Genomic DNA, 12886 nt, shown 5'->3' with positions numbered 1-12886 from the left:
GCGTTTGCTTTTATATTGTTGTTCCGGGCTTGGCCCCATGTAAGCCGCCCCGAGTCCCTTCGGGGAGATGGGGGGGAGGTATGAGAATAAAGTTATCATTATTATTATCCCCACAAGCTGGAAACAAGGGACTAAAGGCAATTGAGTCCTAATTTAAAACAAGCTTAATTTAAAACATCTTAAAAACATGCAAAAGTCGACATTGAAATTCATAATATTTGCACTTACACTTAAAAACCAGTAAAACAAAGCTAGCATCCTCTTTTCCTAAAGAAAGCCTTTTCTTTACAAACTTCAAGTTCCAAAACTCTTGTCAGGACAAAAAATAACCCTTGCCCGGAAGGAGGACACTATTCTAAGGCCCCCTTCTGCATTGCCTATCCAGGATCTTATCCCAGATTATCTTCTTATCCCAGATTATCTGGCAATGGAGACTCATATAATCCAGTTCAAAGCACATAATCTGGAATCGGATCCTGAGATATAGGGCAGTGTAGAAGGGGCCTAATTTCTCTGGCAAAGCAATCACAGAGCATAGGGCAGCCATCTATTCTGCATCCTCACCAGCTGTATATCCGGGCAGAGGCCATAAGGGGGCGCTAGAAAGAGAAGGATAGTTCATTTTATGGGGGTGGAGGGTGGGTTGAAGGAGGGAAACCATTACCTCCTTTTCGCTCGTTATTCCCCCTCCCCACTTCTCATGTCATAAACAAAGACTGTTTCCATAACAGGGAAACGGGGAAATAATTTTCCTCCTTCAACCCACTTTCCATTCCCATAACATTGACTATTCTTTCCCCTCTAGCGTCCCCTAGTCGCTTCTGGCTGGATAATGGAACAATACCTAATGAGAATAATAATAATACAGTAGAGTCTCACTTATCCAACATAAATGGGCCGGCAGAACGTTGGATAAGCGAATATGTTAGATAATAAGGAGGGATTAAGGAAAAGTCTATTAAACATCAAATTAGGTTATGATTTTACAAATTAAGCACCAAAACATCCGTTTTCACAACAAATTTGACAGAAAAAGTAGTTCAATACGCAGGAATGCTATGTAGTAATTACTGTATTTACGAATTTAACACCAAAATATCACGATGTTTTGAAAACATTGACTACAAAAATGTGTTGGATAATCCAGAACTTTGGATAAGCGAGTGTTGGATAACTGAGACTCTACTGTAATAATAATAATAATAATAATAATAATAATAATAATAATAATAATAATAATTTGTAGCTGTTATCAGCCTCTCCTCAAAGCAGAGTTCAACAGAGTTGAAATACATTAGTGGTTCCCAACCTGTGGCCTGTGGACCACCAATGCTCCCCAAGAACTGAAATATGGTCCGTGGCCTCCACCATTGCAACGAGAGCGACAGTCTCGCGAAAACCTCTTATAGTGCTGAGGCAACGGGGATGTCGGTCGGGGAGATGCTGACTACCCATAAAAGGTGTGACAAGCCTCCTAACTGCTACTTCTCCTCCTCCGCCTTCCCCATGAGCAGAGCCATTCAATGTGGCACTTGAAAATGGGGGTGCCTTGCTGTCAATGTTTTTAGGCCTGGTCCTGGGGTTATTTGGGGTAGTCTATCCATTGTATTGGATAGACTACATCAGCTCTAGATTATTAAATATGGTTTTCTGTGGGTGAGCAGATAGCGATTGCTGGATGGCATATGCTCTGTATCAGAAACCAGAGCTGATGTGGTCTATCCAATGAAATTTTCTGAATCAGCACCCCAAATAACCAAACTGAATCTAAAGTTGACCAAAAAACTGATTCATCACCCTTTTGGTACTAATATTGGAGAGTGGTCCCTGGTCAAAGTGGTCCCTGGTCAAAAAAAGGTTGGGAAACACTGAAATACATAAAGAAAGACCACACACCTAGAATACTGTATCAAATTCTGAGCACTGCAACTGAAGGGATATGTTGATAATCTGGAATGTGTCCAGAGGAGGGTGACTAAAATGATCAAGGGTCTGGAGAACAAGCCCTATGAGCAGTGGCCTAAGGAGGTGGGCATGTTTAGTCTGCAGAAAAGAAGACTGAGAGGAAACATGATGAGGGCTATGTTTAAATATGTGAGGGGAAGTCATAGGGAGCATAGAGTCATAGAATAGTAGAGTTGAAAGAGACCTCATGGGCCATCCAGTCCAACCCCCTGCCAAGAAGCAGGAAATCGCATTAAAAGCACCCCCGACAGATGGCCATCCAGCCTCTGCTTAAAAGCCTCCAAAGAAGGAGCCTCCACCACAGTCCGGGGCAGTTCCACTGCCGAACAGCTCTCACAGTCAGGAAGTTCTTCCTGATGTTCAGGTGGAATCTCCTTTCCTGTAGTTTGAAGCCATTGTTCCGTGTCCTAGTCTGCAGGGCAGCAGAAAACAAGCTCGCTCCCTCCTCCCTATGACTTCCCCTCACATATTTGTACATGGCTATCATGTCTCCTCTTAGCCTTCTCTTCTGCAGGCTAAACATGCCCAGTTCTTTAAGCCTCTCCTCATAGGGCTTGTTCTCCAGACCTTTGATCATTTTAGTTGCCCTCCTCTGGACGCATTCCATCTTGTCAACATCTCCCTTCAACTGTGGTGCCCAGAATTGGACACAGTATTCCAGGTATGGTCTGACCAAGGCAGAATAGAGGGGTAGCATGACTTCCCTGGATCTAGACGCTATATCCCTATTGATGCAGGCCAAAATCCCATTGGCTTTCTTAGCAGCCGCATCACATTGCTGGCTCATGTTTAACTTGTTGTCCACAAGGACTCCAAGATCTTTTTCACATGTACTGCTGTCTAGCCAGGCGTCCCCCATTCTGTATCTTGGCATTCCATTTTTTCTGCCGAAGTGAAGTATCTTGCATTTGTCCGTTGGACTTCATTTTGTTAGTTTCGGCCCATCTCTCTAGTCTGTCAAGATCGTTTTGAATTCTGCTCCTGTCTTCTGGAGTGTTGGCTATCCCTCCCAGTTTGGTGTCGTCTGCAAACTTGATGATCGTGCCTTCTAACCCTTCGTCTAAGTCGTTAATGAAGATGTTGAACAGAACCGGGCCCAGGACGGAGCCCTGCGGCACTCCACTCGTGACTTCTTTCCAAGATGAAGACGACGCATTGGTGAGCACCCTTTGGGTTTGTTTGCTTAGCCAATTACAGATCCACCTAACCGTAGTTTTGTCTAGCCCACATTTTACTAGTTTGTTTGCCAGAAGGTCGTGGGGGACTTTGTCGGCCTTACTGAAATCTAGGTATGCTACATCCACGGCATTCCCCGTATCGACCCAACTCGTAACTCTATCGAAAAAAGAAATCAGATTAGTCTGGCATGACTTGTTTTTGGTAAATCCGTGTTGACTATTAGTAATGACTGCATTTGTTTCTAAGTGTTTGCAGACCACTTCCTTAATGATCTTTTCCAGAATCTTGCCTGGTATCGATGTGAGACTGACCGGACGGTGTTTGAGCAAGCTTGTTTTCTGCTGCCTTGGAGACTAGGATGCGGAACAATGGCCTCAAACTACAGGAAAGGAGATTCCACCTGAACATTAGGAAGAACTTTCTATGAGAGCTGTTCAGCAGTGGAACTCTCTGCCCCAGAGTGTGGTGGAGGCTCCTTCTTTGGACCCTTTTAAGAAGAGGCTGGATGGCCATCAGATGGGGGTGCTTTGAATAATTTTTTCTGCTCCTTGGCAGGGGACTGGACTGGATGGCCGACGAGGTCTCTCCCAACTCTATGATTCTATATATCAGAAGACACAGGTAATATTAAAACACACCATTTGTGAATTTAAATCCATAGTTTAAAGTGGCCTGGGCCGACCTGTTGGGAGAGATAGCCCTCCAGTTGTGTTTCAAATCCTGACAGGGGTTGTTAGGAGTTGTGGGAGGCACCTGGAGCAAGGCCAAAGCTTGCCTACGTCTGGTCTGTAGCGTGGAAGGCCACCTCTTGGCATGAGACAACAAAAGGACCACAAGACAACTCTGTGGTCAAATCCCTTTCCTAGATCGCCCGGGCCCTTCTTTCCGGCGGCTGGCTCTGCAACTCTATGGTGCCGGCTCGTCTTCGCAGCCGTCCCAGGAAGGACTCGCGGAGGTCGCACTTCCGCCCTTGTGCCTGGCTGAAGGTGTTTCCGGCAAGGCGTCCTGATTCCGGCGCCGGTTTCCCTCGGCATGCAGGGGCAGCAGCAGCAGCGGCGCAGGGGCAGCAGCAGCAGCGGCGCCTCCGGAAGAGCAGCAGTCTCTGGATGTGGTGGAGGGATGAGTGGCTGGCCCCGCCCCCGCAAGTGAGCATGCAGTTCTACACTGGAGGGAGGCATGGGCAAACTTGGGCCTTCCTCCAGGTGCTTTTGGGCCTCAACACTCACCATTTCGAACAGCCTACCTCAGGCACTTTCCTTTCCCCCCTCAGGCCTTTAAGCGGCTGAGGGGGAGAAGGAAGAGGCCTGAGGTAGGCTGTTTGGAATGGTGGGAGTTGAAGCCCAAAACACCTGGCTGGCAGGCCCAAACTGCATTCATTCTACTATGTAGATCAGGCATGGGCAAACTTTGTCCCTCTTAAGTGTTTTGTACTTCAACTCTTACAATTCCTAACAGCTTTAGGTGCCAACTGAAGCGGCTAAGGGGGAAAAGAGAGGGGCCAGAGGCTTTTAGGAATTGTGGGAGTTGAAATCCAAAACACTTGATTGGCCAAAGTTTGCCCATGCCTGATGTAGATGAATCTCCAGTTTCTTTATTACGCTAAAGCCATCATTATAAAAAAAATTGTTGTTTTGTCAAAGTGGGGGGGAACTGTCCAGGAAAAGAGATTCTTGGATATATATGAGGTAAAGGTAATGGTTTTCCCCTGACATGTAGCCTAGTAGTATCCAACTCTGGGGGTTAGTGCTCATCTCCATTTCTAAGCCAAAGAGCTAGTTGTCTGTAGACATCTCCAAGGTCATGTGGCTGGCATGATTGCATGGAGCACTGTTCCCACTGGAGCGGTACCTACTAATCTACTCACATTTGCATGTTTTCAAACGGCTAGGTTGGCAGAAGCTGGGGCTAATAGCGGCAGCTCAATCTGCTCCTTGGATTTGAACCAGCAAGTTCAGCAGTTTTAACCACTGTGCCACCAGGGGCTCCACACACACACACACAAAACTGTCAATAACCAGCACGAAAAAAAAAAGAACAAAGGTCAAAATAGGAACATGACATGCATTTTGGTATTAGGAAACATTGTCAGATGCAGAGTTTTAAAAAACCAGTATTGAATGTGATAGGTAAAGTAAAGGTTTTCGCCTGACGTTAAGTCCAGTCATGTCTGGGGGGTTGGTGCTCATCTCAATTTCTAAGCCGAAGAGCCAGCATTGTCCATAGACACCTCCAAGGTCATGTGGCCAGCATGACTGCATGGAGCGCTGTTACCTTCATTATTTTCGAACTGCTAGGTTGGCAGGAGCTGGAGCTAACAGCGGCCGCTCCCGGGGTTTGAACCTGGGACCTTTCGGTCTCCAGCTCAGTGCTTTAACGCACTTTGCCACCGGGGCTCCTCTATTGAATGTGATAGCTAATAATAATAACTGTGTTCTTATACCCTGCCACCATCTCCCAAACGGGACTTGGGACAAAATGTCCATAGACACACATAACAAACATTCCATCAAAGCAAAAACATAATTAAATAAAACATAACAAAATAAAATAACAAAACAGTTGAAAATGCAAAATCAATAAAACATAAGAATATAAAACAGCCGCATGATCAATACTCGGTGAAACCAGTTGCCGTAGTACAATGGGTGTGATCAGGATTTACAAGGGCTGAGCATGGGGTAGCGCAAACAGCATAAGATAGAGCCGGGTATTGGATAAAGTGAAGAGAGCAGCATATTATTGTGGAACCTAAGGACTCGGCATTTGTGACTAGGAACTAAGTTAAGGTAAAGTTTTCCCCTAGCATTAAGTGTAGTCATGTCCGACTCTGGGGGTTGGTGCTCATCTCCATTTCTAAGCTGAAGAGCTAGCATTGTCCGTAGACATGTCCAAGGTCATGTGACAAGGGACTAAGCTGAGAATCTGCATCCTGTTGTGACTTCCCTGCATTGGCCTTGTGACAACTCTTGTATAGAAGCCAATCAGAATAAATGTGTATTAGGCATACATGCAGTTTTAGAAATTGATATCTATATTAGTAGTATTTAAAGACATAGCCATGTTAGTCTGGAATATTAGTATATAGAGGGATCTTGTAGTACATTAGAGACTGAGAGAACAAAGATAGCCTCAGCTTTTGTAGAATAAATCTACTTCAGATGCAACAAATGTGTAGTTCTTTGGCACAGAAGACATACCAGTTTACAAAATCATCTGTCATCCTGAGTTTCTCTTTAAAGTCAGAAACCATCAGCTAAAGCTACATCTAGTTTTACAGTTTGATACAGTACCTTCAGGACAGGAACGTTTAAAATTACAGTTTTTTTCTATACTGTACTTTGAAACAATATAATGTGAACCTGAAGTATGCACCAGTGTTTGTGATTTCATAGTGTTTAGGGGATTGAATAACTGCTTGGATTTTCTGTCTAGCAATGGAGGCGTCATATGATGGCAGTGAAATAACTGTAGTAATGGAGGAAATAGAAAATGCATACAGCTATGCATCTCCAGTGCCTTCCAAAAAGAAGAAGAAATACAGAAGTCCTGGAGATCAAGGAGAAAAAACCAAAAAGCCCAGGTATGTGATTTCTCTCTTCTGTGTACTGTGATCAGCTTTCCTTTTGAGATTGCAGTTCCTTAATTGTCTTTTACCTAAAAGTCACATTTCTGTAAAATGAATCTTATCACACAAAGAAGCAAAAAATAACTGTCACAGAGGTTTCAGCTTCCTTGGGAAGGAATACATCAAATTCGCCACTTGCCAGGGCCGCTCAAATTGAGATGAAGGAGTCATTAAGTTTAAAAGGGAGAAATTTCCCAGTAAAAATCGCTACAGAATAATCTTCATTGGCACACAGATGCAGACTTGGTAGGATCCTGGTAAGTAGTTGCAGAAAGAGCTAGGAAGGGAGACACTGGGAGAGTTCCAAGGAGCAAGCAAAATCAATAAAACCCTGAAACCCCCTTGTCTCCCAGTTCCTGCTAAATCCTTCTTGGCTTTTAGCTCTCTTGGGGATCCTCTCAACTCAGGCAGCCAATAAAGACTTTACCAAGCTGTTGTAAAAGTTCTTGTTCACAGCCCGTGATTTCCCTGCAATTCAGGCCCAAAGTCTATTGTCTTTCTTTCTTACAACTTATGCCATTCTAGCTCCTCCCACATTTCCATACCAAAATGGTTGTGTTGTTAATGGAATAGAAGCTCCACAGGCCTTGACAATCATTGTAGAGTTACCTCAACCAGGCTGAGTTGATAAAATATTAAAGAACATTGTTTGCAGCACCATGCATTGCTAACATCTTTTTTGTATTCAGAATATAATTTGTTAGAATTAAACATACTCTTTAGTAGACGTGTGTACAGTGCTCTGCCAGTTTACAAGTATAGGATGAAAGCACTATATCAGAAAATGATTTTTGCATTGTCCTTTTTTCTCCTCCAGATCTGCATACCTTCTGTATTATTATGACATATACCTGAAAGTTCAGCAAGAACTCCCACACCTTCCTCAGTCTGAAATAAACAAGAAAATCAGTGAGAGCTGGAGGTTACTCAGTGTGGCTGAGAAAAGTTATTATTTGGAGAAAGCAAAGTTGGAGAAAGAAGGCCTAGACCCGGTAAATTTCTTTTTATGGCATTTGCAAGTATTTTTGTGTCTATATATAAAATCCAAAAGAGATTGCATACTACTTAGTAAGGTAATGAGGAAGAGTTTTGAAAAAAACTAGGATGAATTTTTCTTTAAAGAAGATCTTTGTTTCTTTGAGTATTTTTCATTTGGGTCATGGTCATATGACTCAAGAGGAAACCATCAGGTGGTTCAGGATTTAAACGTCTGACAGAAACATCTAGGAACTTGAAGTGTGTTTTCAGAGACAGTTCACGGCATCAGGGTCAAGAGTGTATTACTAATCAACAAATAAGTAAGAGGGCAATAGACCAAGTAACTGCTGCAAACTTGCATGCTGTCATCTATAGCATTGGTAGGAAATGCATATAACTGATTCTAAAAATATCTATCTTTGAATTATAAAAAAGAAAAGTGTTCTATATAGGGAGGAAAGACAATTTAAAATCCAAACACAAATAATTCTTTTATTATGATCAGCTATAAAATCACAAAATATGCAAGGTTTTTATAAAAAGTAGCACTACGTTGTCATTCTTCTGGGTTTTGCTGGAGTTCATGATAGACTTTCATTACTCTTTGAATGTCAAGGACAGAACGCCACAAGATAAGATATAACAAAGTTTATTGGAGTTACAGAACCAAAAATGCCCGTAAAAGACAAGGGCTAGGCAAACACTGGCCTTAAAAGAAAAAGACACAAGAAAAACGCTCAAAAGATAAACCGGATTAAACTGGAGTTTAATCCGGGTTAAACCAAAATAGCTTACTTCAGCCTGGGACTTAAACAAAAGCTGGTGAACAAAAGATTCAAAGGAATGCAAAAAACTGGCAGCAGATGCTTCTCTGCTGCCAAAAGCTATGTTTGAGTAACTAAGAGGTTACTCCTCCACACAGCAAGCAATTTCCCGATACAAACACAGCATTCAAGGGCAGAAGCGGTCAGCGAAGTTCCAATCCGGTCCGAAGGTCGTAAGGCAGGTACAGACGTTTGTAGTTCACCAGGTCCAACGATAATCACAGGAAGGAGAGTCCGAGGCCGTAGTCAGTCAGTCCGTAAGTCCAGAGTAAACAGATGGCGTCCGTCAAGAAGACAACGGAGGTCCAAGCTAATAAGATTAAGCACAGGTTGCACAACAAAAGCCCACACAGTTCCTCCCGCCGTCTATGCCCAGTGTCCTTGGTAACTTACGTAGTCAGCAAACGAATCACACCCGTCTTCAGGAATTTCCCACACAGAGCCCAAGCGTTCGTCCAGATTACCTTGCCCAACGCAATTAGCCATTGCGTCCAAACCCCATTTTATGCCAGTTTACAACTCCTCATCACTATCAGCTGTTACCCTAATTCCAGGCGTTTCCTCATCACTTTCCTCATCAGAACTGAAACACCTTTGACTACGCCCCACAGCATCCCCAGCTGTGGATCCCGTCCCATACCTCCAGCTTGTCCACGGGTCTAATCCTGAAGGTCCCCAATCGCCTTCCATACTATCATTGCCAGTGGCACCCAAATCCTCCCTCACACGAGTCCATTCCATGTCATCCTCCTCTGAGCTAACCATCTCTTCCTCCATTCTCTCAGTAAAACCCTCAAAGGAATCCTCGTCAGATGGTTCTGCAAAGATATCCCGCAGCCGCTTCCTTTCTTGCTCCTCAAGAGTATCTGACTTACGACCACGTCTCCCAGTAGCGGAGCCATAAGGCTCAACCATAACACTGAATTATCAGACAAAGTTGTCCATCTTGTCACTAATTTAAATAGCAGACAGTGTCTTACAACATCTGCTGAAATATGTTTGGACTAACGTGCTGCCCCCTCCTACACTGCCATATAATCCAATTTCTGAATCCAAAGTATCTGGTTTAAACTTGATTATATGGTAGTGTAGACTCATATAATCCACTTCAAAGCAGATAATTTAGATTCAGAAACTATTATATGGCAGTGTAGATCCAATCTCAGAAAGAGCAAATGAAGTTAAAAGCAGGAGAAGGCTTGAAAGTTGTGCTAGAAATGAAAATTTATTAATAACAGTTTGCTTTTGAAAGCTGACATATGAGTATGTTTAAACAATAACTTGTCTTTTCTGCCCTTTCCCATAGAATTCAAAGTTATCCTCCCTGACTGCTGTAGTCCCAGACATTCCCGGTTTTCGTAAAATCCTCCCTCGCTCAGATTACATCATTATTCCAAAAGGTAGTCTCCAAGAGGAAAGGAACAAGCAGCACGTGGAACTCTGTGTGACCCAAGGCCAAACTACATTAGAAGGACTTACGGCCTCTGCTAATGTGACAAATGTTTCCCATGGGACTGTGCATAACATATTCTCTGTAGACTCTGGTCACGTTGGTTTTTCCGAGCAGTGCATTGCCATTGAAGGGGTTTCGGAGGACCCAGTTTCATTTGTTCAGTCGGATGCAATAGAAGAAGTTGTTGCATCAGAGATCTTGACTCATTGTGGCAGATCTACTGCAAACAAGGTGTCTGGAGATGTCCTTTTGGATGAGGCCTCTTTGGATGTAGGAGACAGCTATCCCTATCAAGCTGCTAGCGTGGTTATCGAAGAGACTGTGGTAAACAGCACGGATGCATCCAGTGGGACAATTGCTGTGACACAACCTCAGGCTTCAGATGGTATCTCTGTGGTAACAGTGGTGACCAGAAGAGTGAGTATAGCATTTGGTAGTTTTAACTTTTGATTTAATCCTGATTGATTTAAGTCACAGTTTTGTATGGCTTCAGAGCCCCCTGACTCATCTCATACGGCCTTTGTGTTACAAGGAGAGGGATCAGTGAAGCATCTGGCAATGTTACCATAACCACACGCAAAATGATTACTTCAGTGCTGAGATGCTCTAGTTTTCTCTGGCGGTCTCAGCACTATTTTAATTATTTTACTTCTGAGTATGGGGATATACATAGATTTTTCTCCAATTCTGTTTATTTCCTAAGAGGCATGGAAGGCCATGCAGGGGGAATTCAAAGGCTGTATTAAGTCAGGGGACCTTTGATCACTGTTGAGGGAGTGGGGAATACCAGCCTCCACAATATCCAGAAAACAAATACACATGTGTAAGGAAAACCTAATATGTGTGTAATGCCTCTAACAAGATGCCAGCCATAGAACTTGATCTTATACATGTTTATTGGCAAATCAATAGCAGTAAGTATAACTGATTATGTATAGGTTCTATGCCTCATTTCTCTAATTTAATAGTATGTTGGATTTCATGAAATAAAATCTCCCCTGTCTTACAATTTACTTGTTGATAAATATAACAGCATCTGTTGGATTTTTTGTGAAATGTGTGCTGTGAATTTTATAAATTCTCAATGTATGTGTGTGTATGAATCCGCCCTGAGTCCCCTCGGGGAGATAGGATGTAATATAAATAAAGTTGCTATTATTATTATTATTATTATTATTATTATTATTATTATTATTATTATTATTATTATTATTAAGGGTGGGAGGGAAGTGATGCAAATACAAGTGTTTCTAGTAGTTTCCAGCAACTTTATTTCAGCCTTTCTCTTCTCTATATAGGACAGAGAAGAAAGCAATTCTTTAACTCCCACTGCACAATTCATCATGCTTCCTTTGCCAGCACATTCAGTTTTGGAAAATCCATCATCAATCAAATTGGTCAGTAAAGAAAATGCTGATGCTATCTTTCTTGGGAAAGCATTATATTAATTATGTATGGTATATAGAAAGGAACTTTCTAATGTCAAACAGACTACTAGTCTATTAGACCAATTGTTTGTCCTGCTTTGCAGCTGTTTTCAAGAGTTTCAAGCTTTCTCAGCTTCAGTAATTAAGATCCCAAAGGTGTTACCGTTTTGAACATGGAATCTCTGGATATATGTGGAGTGTATCCTCAGCACAGAGTCATTGATTGGGACTCAAGTACAAGTTTTTGCATGAAAATGTGAGCACAGCTCTCAACAAAAGACTTTGACCTGTGTGGAGGAAAAAGTTAGATTTTTGAAAAAATGTAGGTTTATAGGAATTGCATAAGTGTCCATTGTTAGTGGCCTATCCACATTGCATTTAGTGGAATGTGCCTTTGGATGTACATCAAAGCACACATTTTTAACAGCTGAACATGGCTGGGTAAAACTGCATAAACCCTGCTTCCTGGTGACCCAGCAGGCCAGAGGCCCTGAGAACCGCCTTAGTTTGATGCTAGGTAAGCTCTCTCGATATAGTCCCTCTCTTTATACTGAGGAGTAATTTGAAAGCAGGATGGAAGGATTGTATTAGAATTCTTTGCCCTGTTAGTTTACTGGGAAGAAGCATGTATTAATAATATATTTATCAAACAGTCAATCCTATTTCATGAAATAGGCAAATATTAATACTTTATGAAGTAGTTGGTTCCTTTGTTTATTGTATGATATGAACAATATTTGTGAGTGATGCTAATGATAATTAAACTTTTTGCATTATCTCTGCAAAATACGTTTTTGGACTTTAAATTGTTTTCCAAATAAAAATTGATAGTATTTAGTTTATTGATCTCATTTACTGAGTGCTTTTGTCCTGATGTTCTTTGGTTCTCTGCTTTTCAATGCTGGCAGTGGTTTTTTGCTCATGTCTTTTAGTTGTTCTGCAAGGATCATTCGTTGTTTTACTTCTTATTCTCTGAATTTATTCCCTTAAGAGGCATAAAACTTTGTGATTACATCTTTTAAGCTATAAACCAAATTTGCTTCCAATGTATTTAAATGTTTTAGACTAACAGTATACAAATTATAGAATTGAAAAATATGAGCTGAAATTTCAAAAGAAAGTTGTTATTATCAGCAATCCAAAGTGAAAATGTAGATATTGTCTCATCTTCACAAATGTAACCTTTTAAATCAGGGCATTTGAACCTAAATATTTTAAGGGAACTAGATCCTGTCTAATCTTGGAAGCTAAGCAAGGTCAGACTTAGTTAGTGTTTGGATACAAGGCTGCTAATGCAAAACCACTTCTAAATATGAAGTTCACGCGGTTGTCATAAATTGGCAGGTAACTTCAAGGGAAAAACACACAAGCATTTTGAGCTGAATTTGTGACACTTTGAAGCTGAGTTTCAAGTGAAGATGATCTTGTACTACTG

The 12886-nt window shown here is 41.9% G+C and overlaps 1 protein-coding gene across 2 annotated transcripts in view; it reads left to right on the top strand.

Annotated features, from left to right (window-relative positions):
* The first annotated feature begins 4105 nt into the window (after positions 1-4105).
* The window catches only part of hmgxb3 (HMG-box containing 3), a 34247-nt gene continuing 25466 nt past the window's right edge, over positions 4106-12886 (top strand). Inside the window, exons 1-5 of one of the 2 annotated variants that reach the window (XM_062970285.1) lie at positions 4106-4289; positions 6577-6724; positions 7587-7761; positions 9878-10441; positions 11323-11421. In XM_062970285.1, coding sequence (XP_062826355.1) covers positions 6579-6724; positions 7587-7761; positions 9878-10441; positions 11323-11421 — 984 coding nt within the window. In that variant the 5' untranslated portion in view covers positions 4106-4289; positions 6577-6578. The remainder of the gene's footprint in view (positions 4290-6576; positions 6725-7586; positions 7762-9877; positions 10442-11322; positions 11422-12886) is intronic. The other variant, XM_062970286.1, reaches the window with a different exon arrangement.

Source organism: Anolis carolinensis, chromosome 2 (assembly GCF_035594765.1).
Source record: "Anolis carolinensis isolate JA03-04 chromosome 2, rAnoCar3.1.pri, whole genome shotgun sequence".
Taxonomy (NCBI): domain Eukaryota; kingdom Metazoa; phylum Chordata; class Lepidosauria; order Squamata; family Dactyloidae; genus Anolis; species Anolis carolinensis.
Note: the sequence above shows the minus strand (reverse complement) of the source record. Positions and strands in the feature narration are given on the sequence as shown.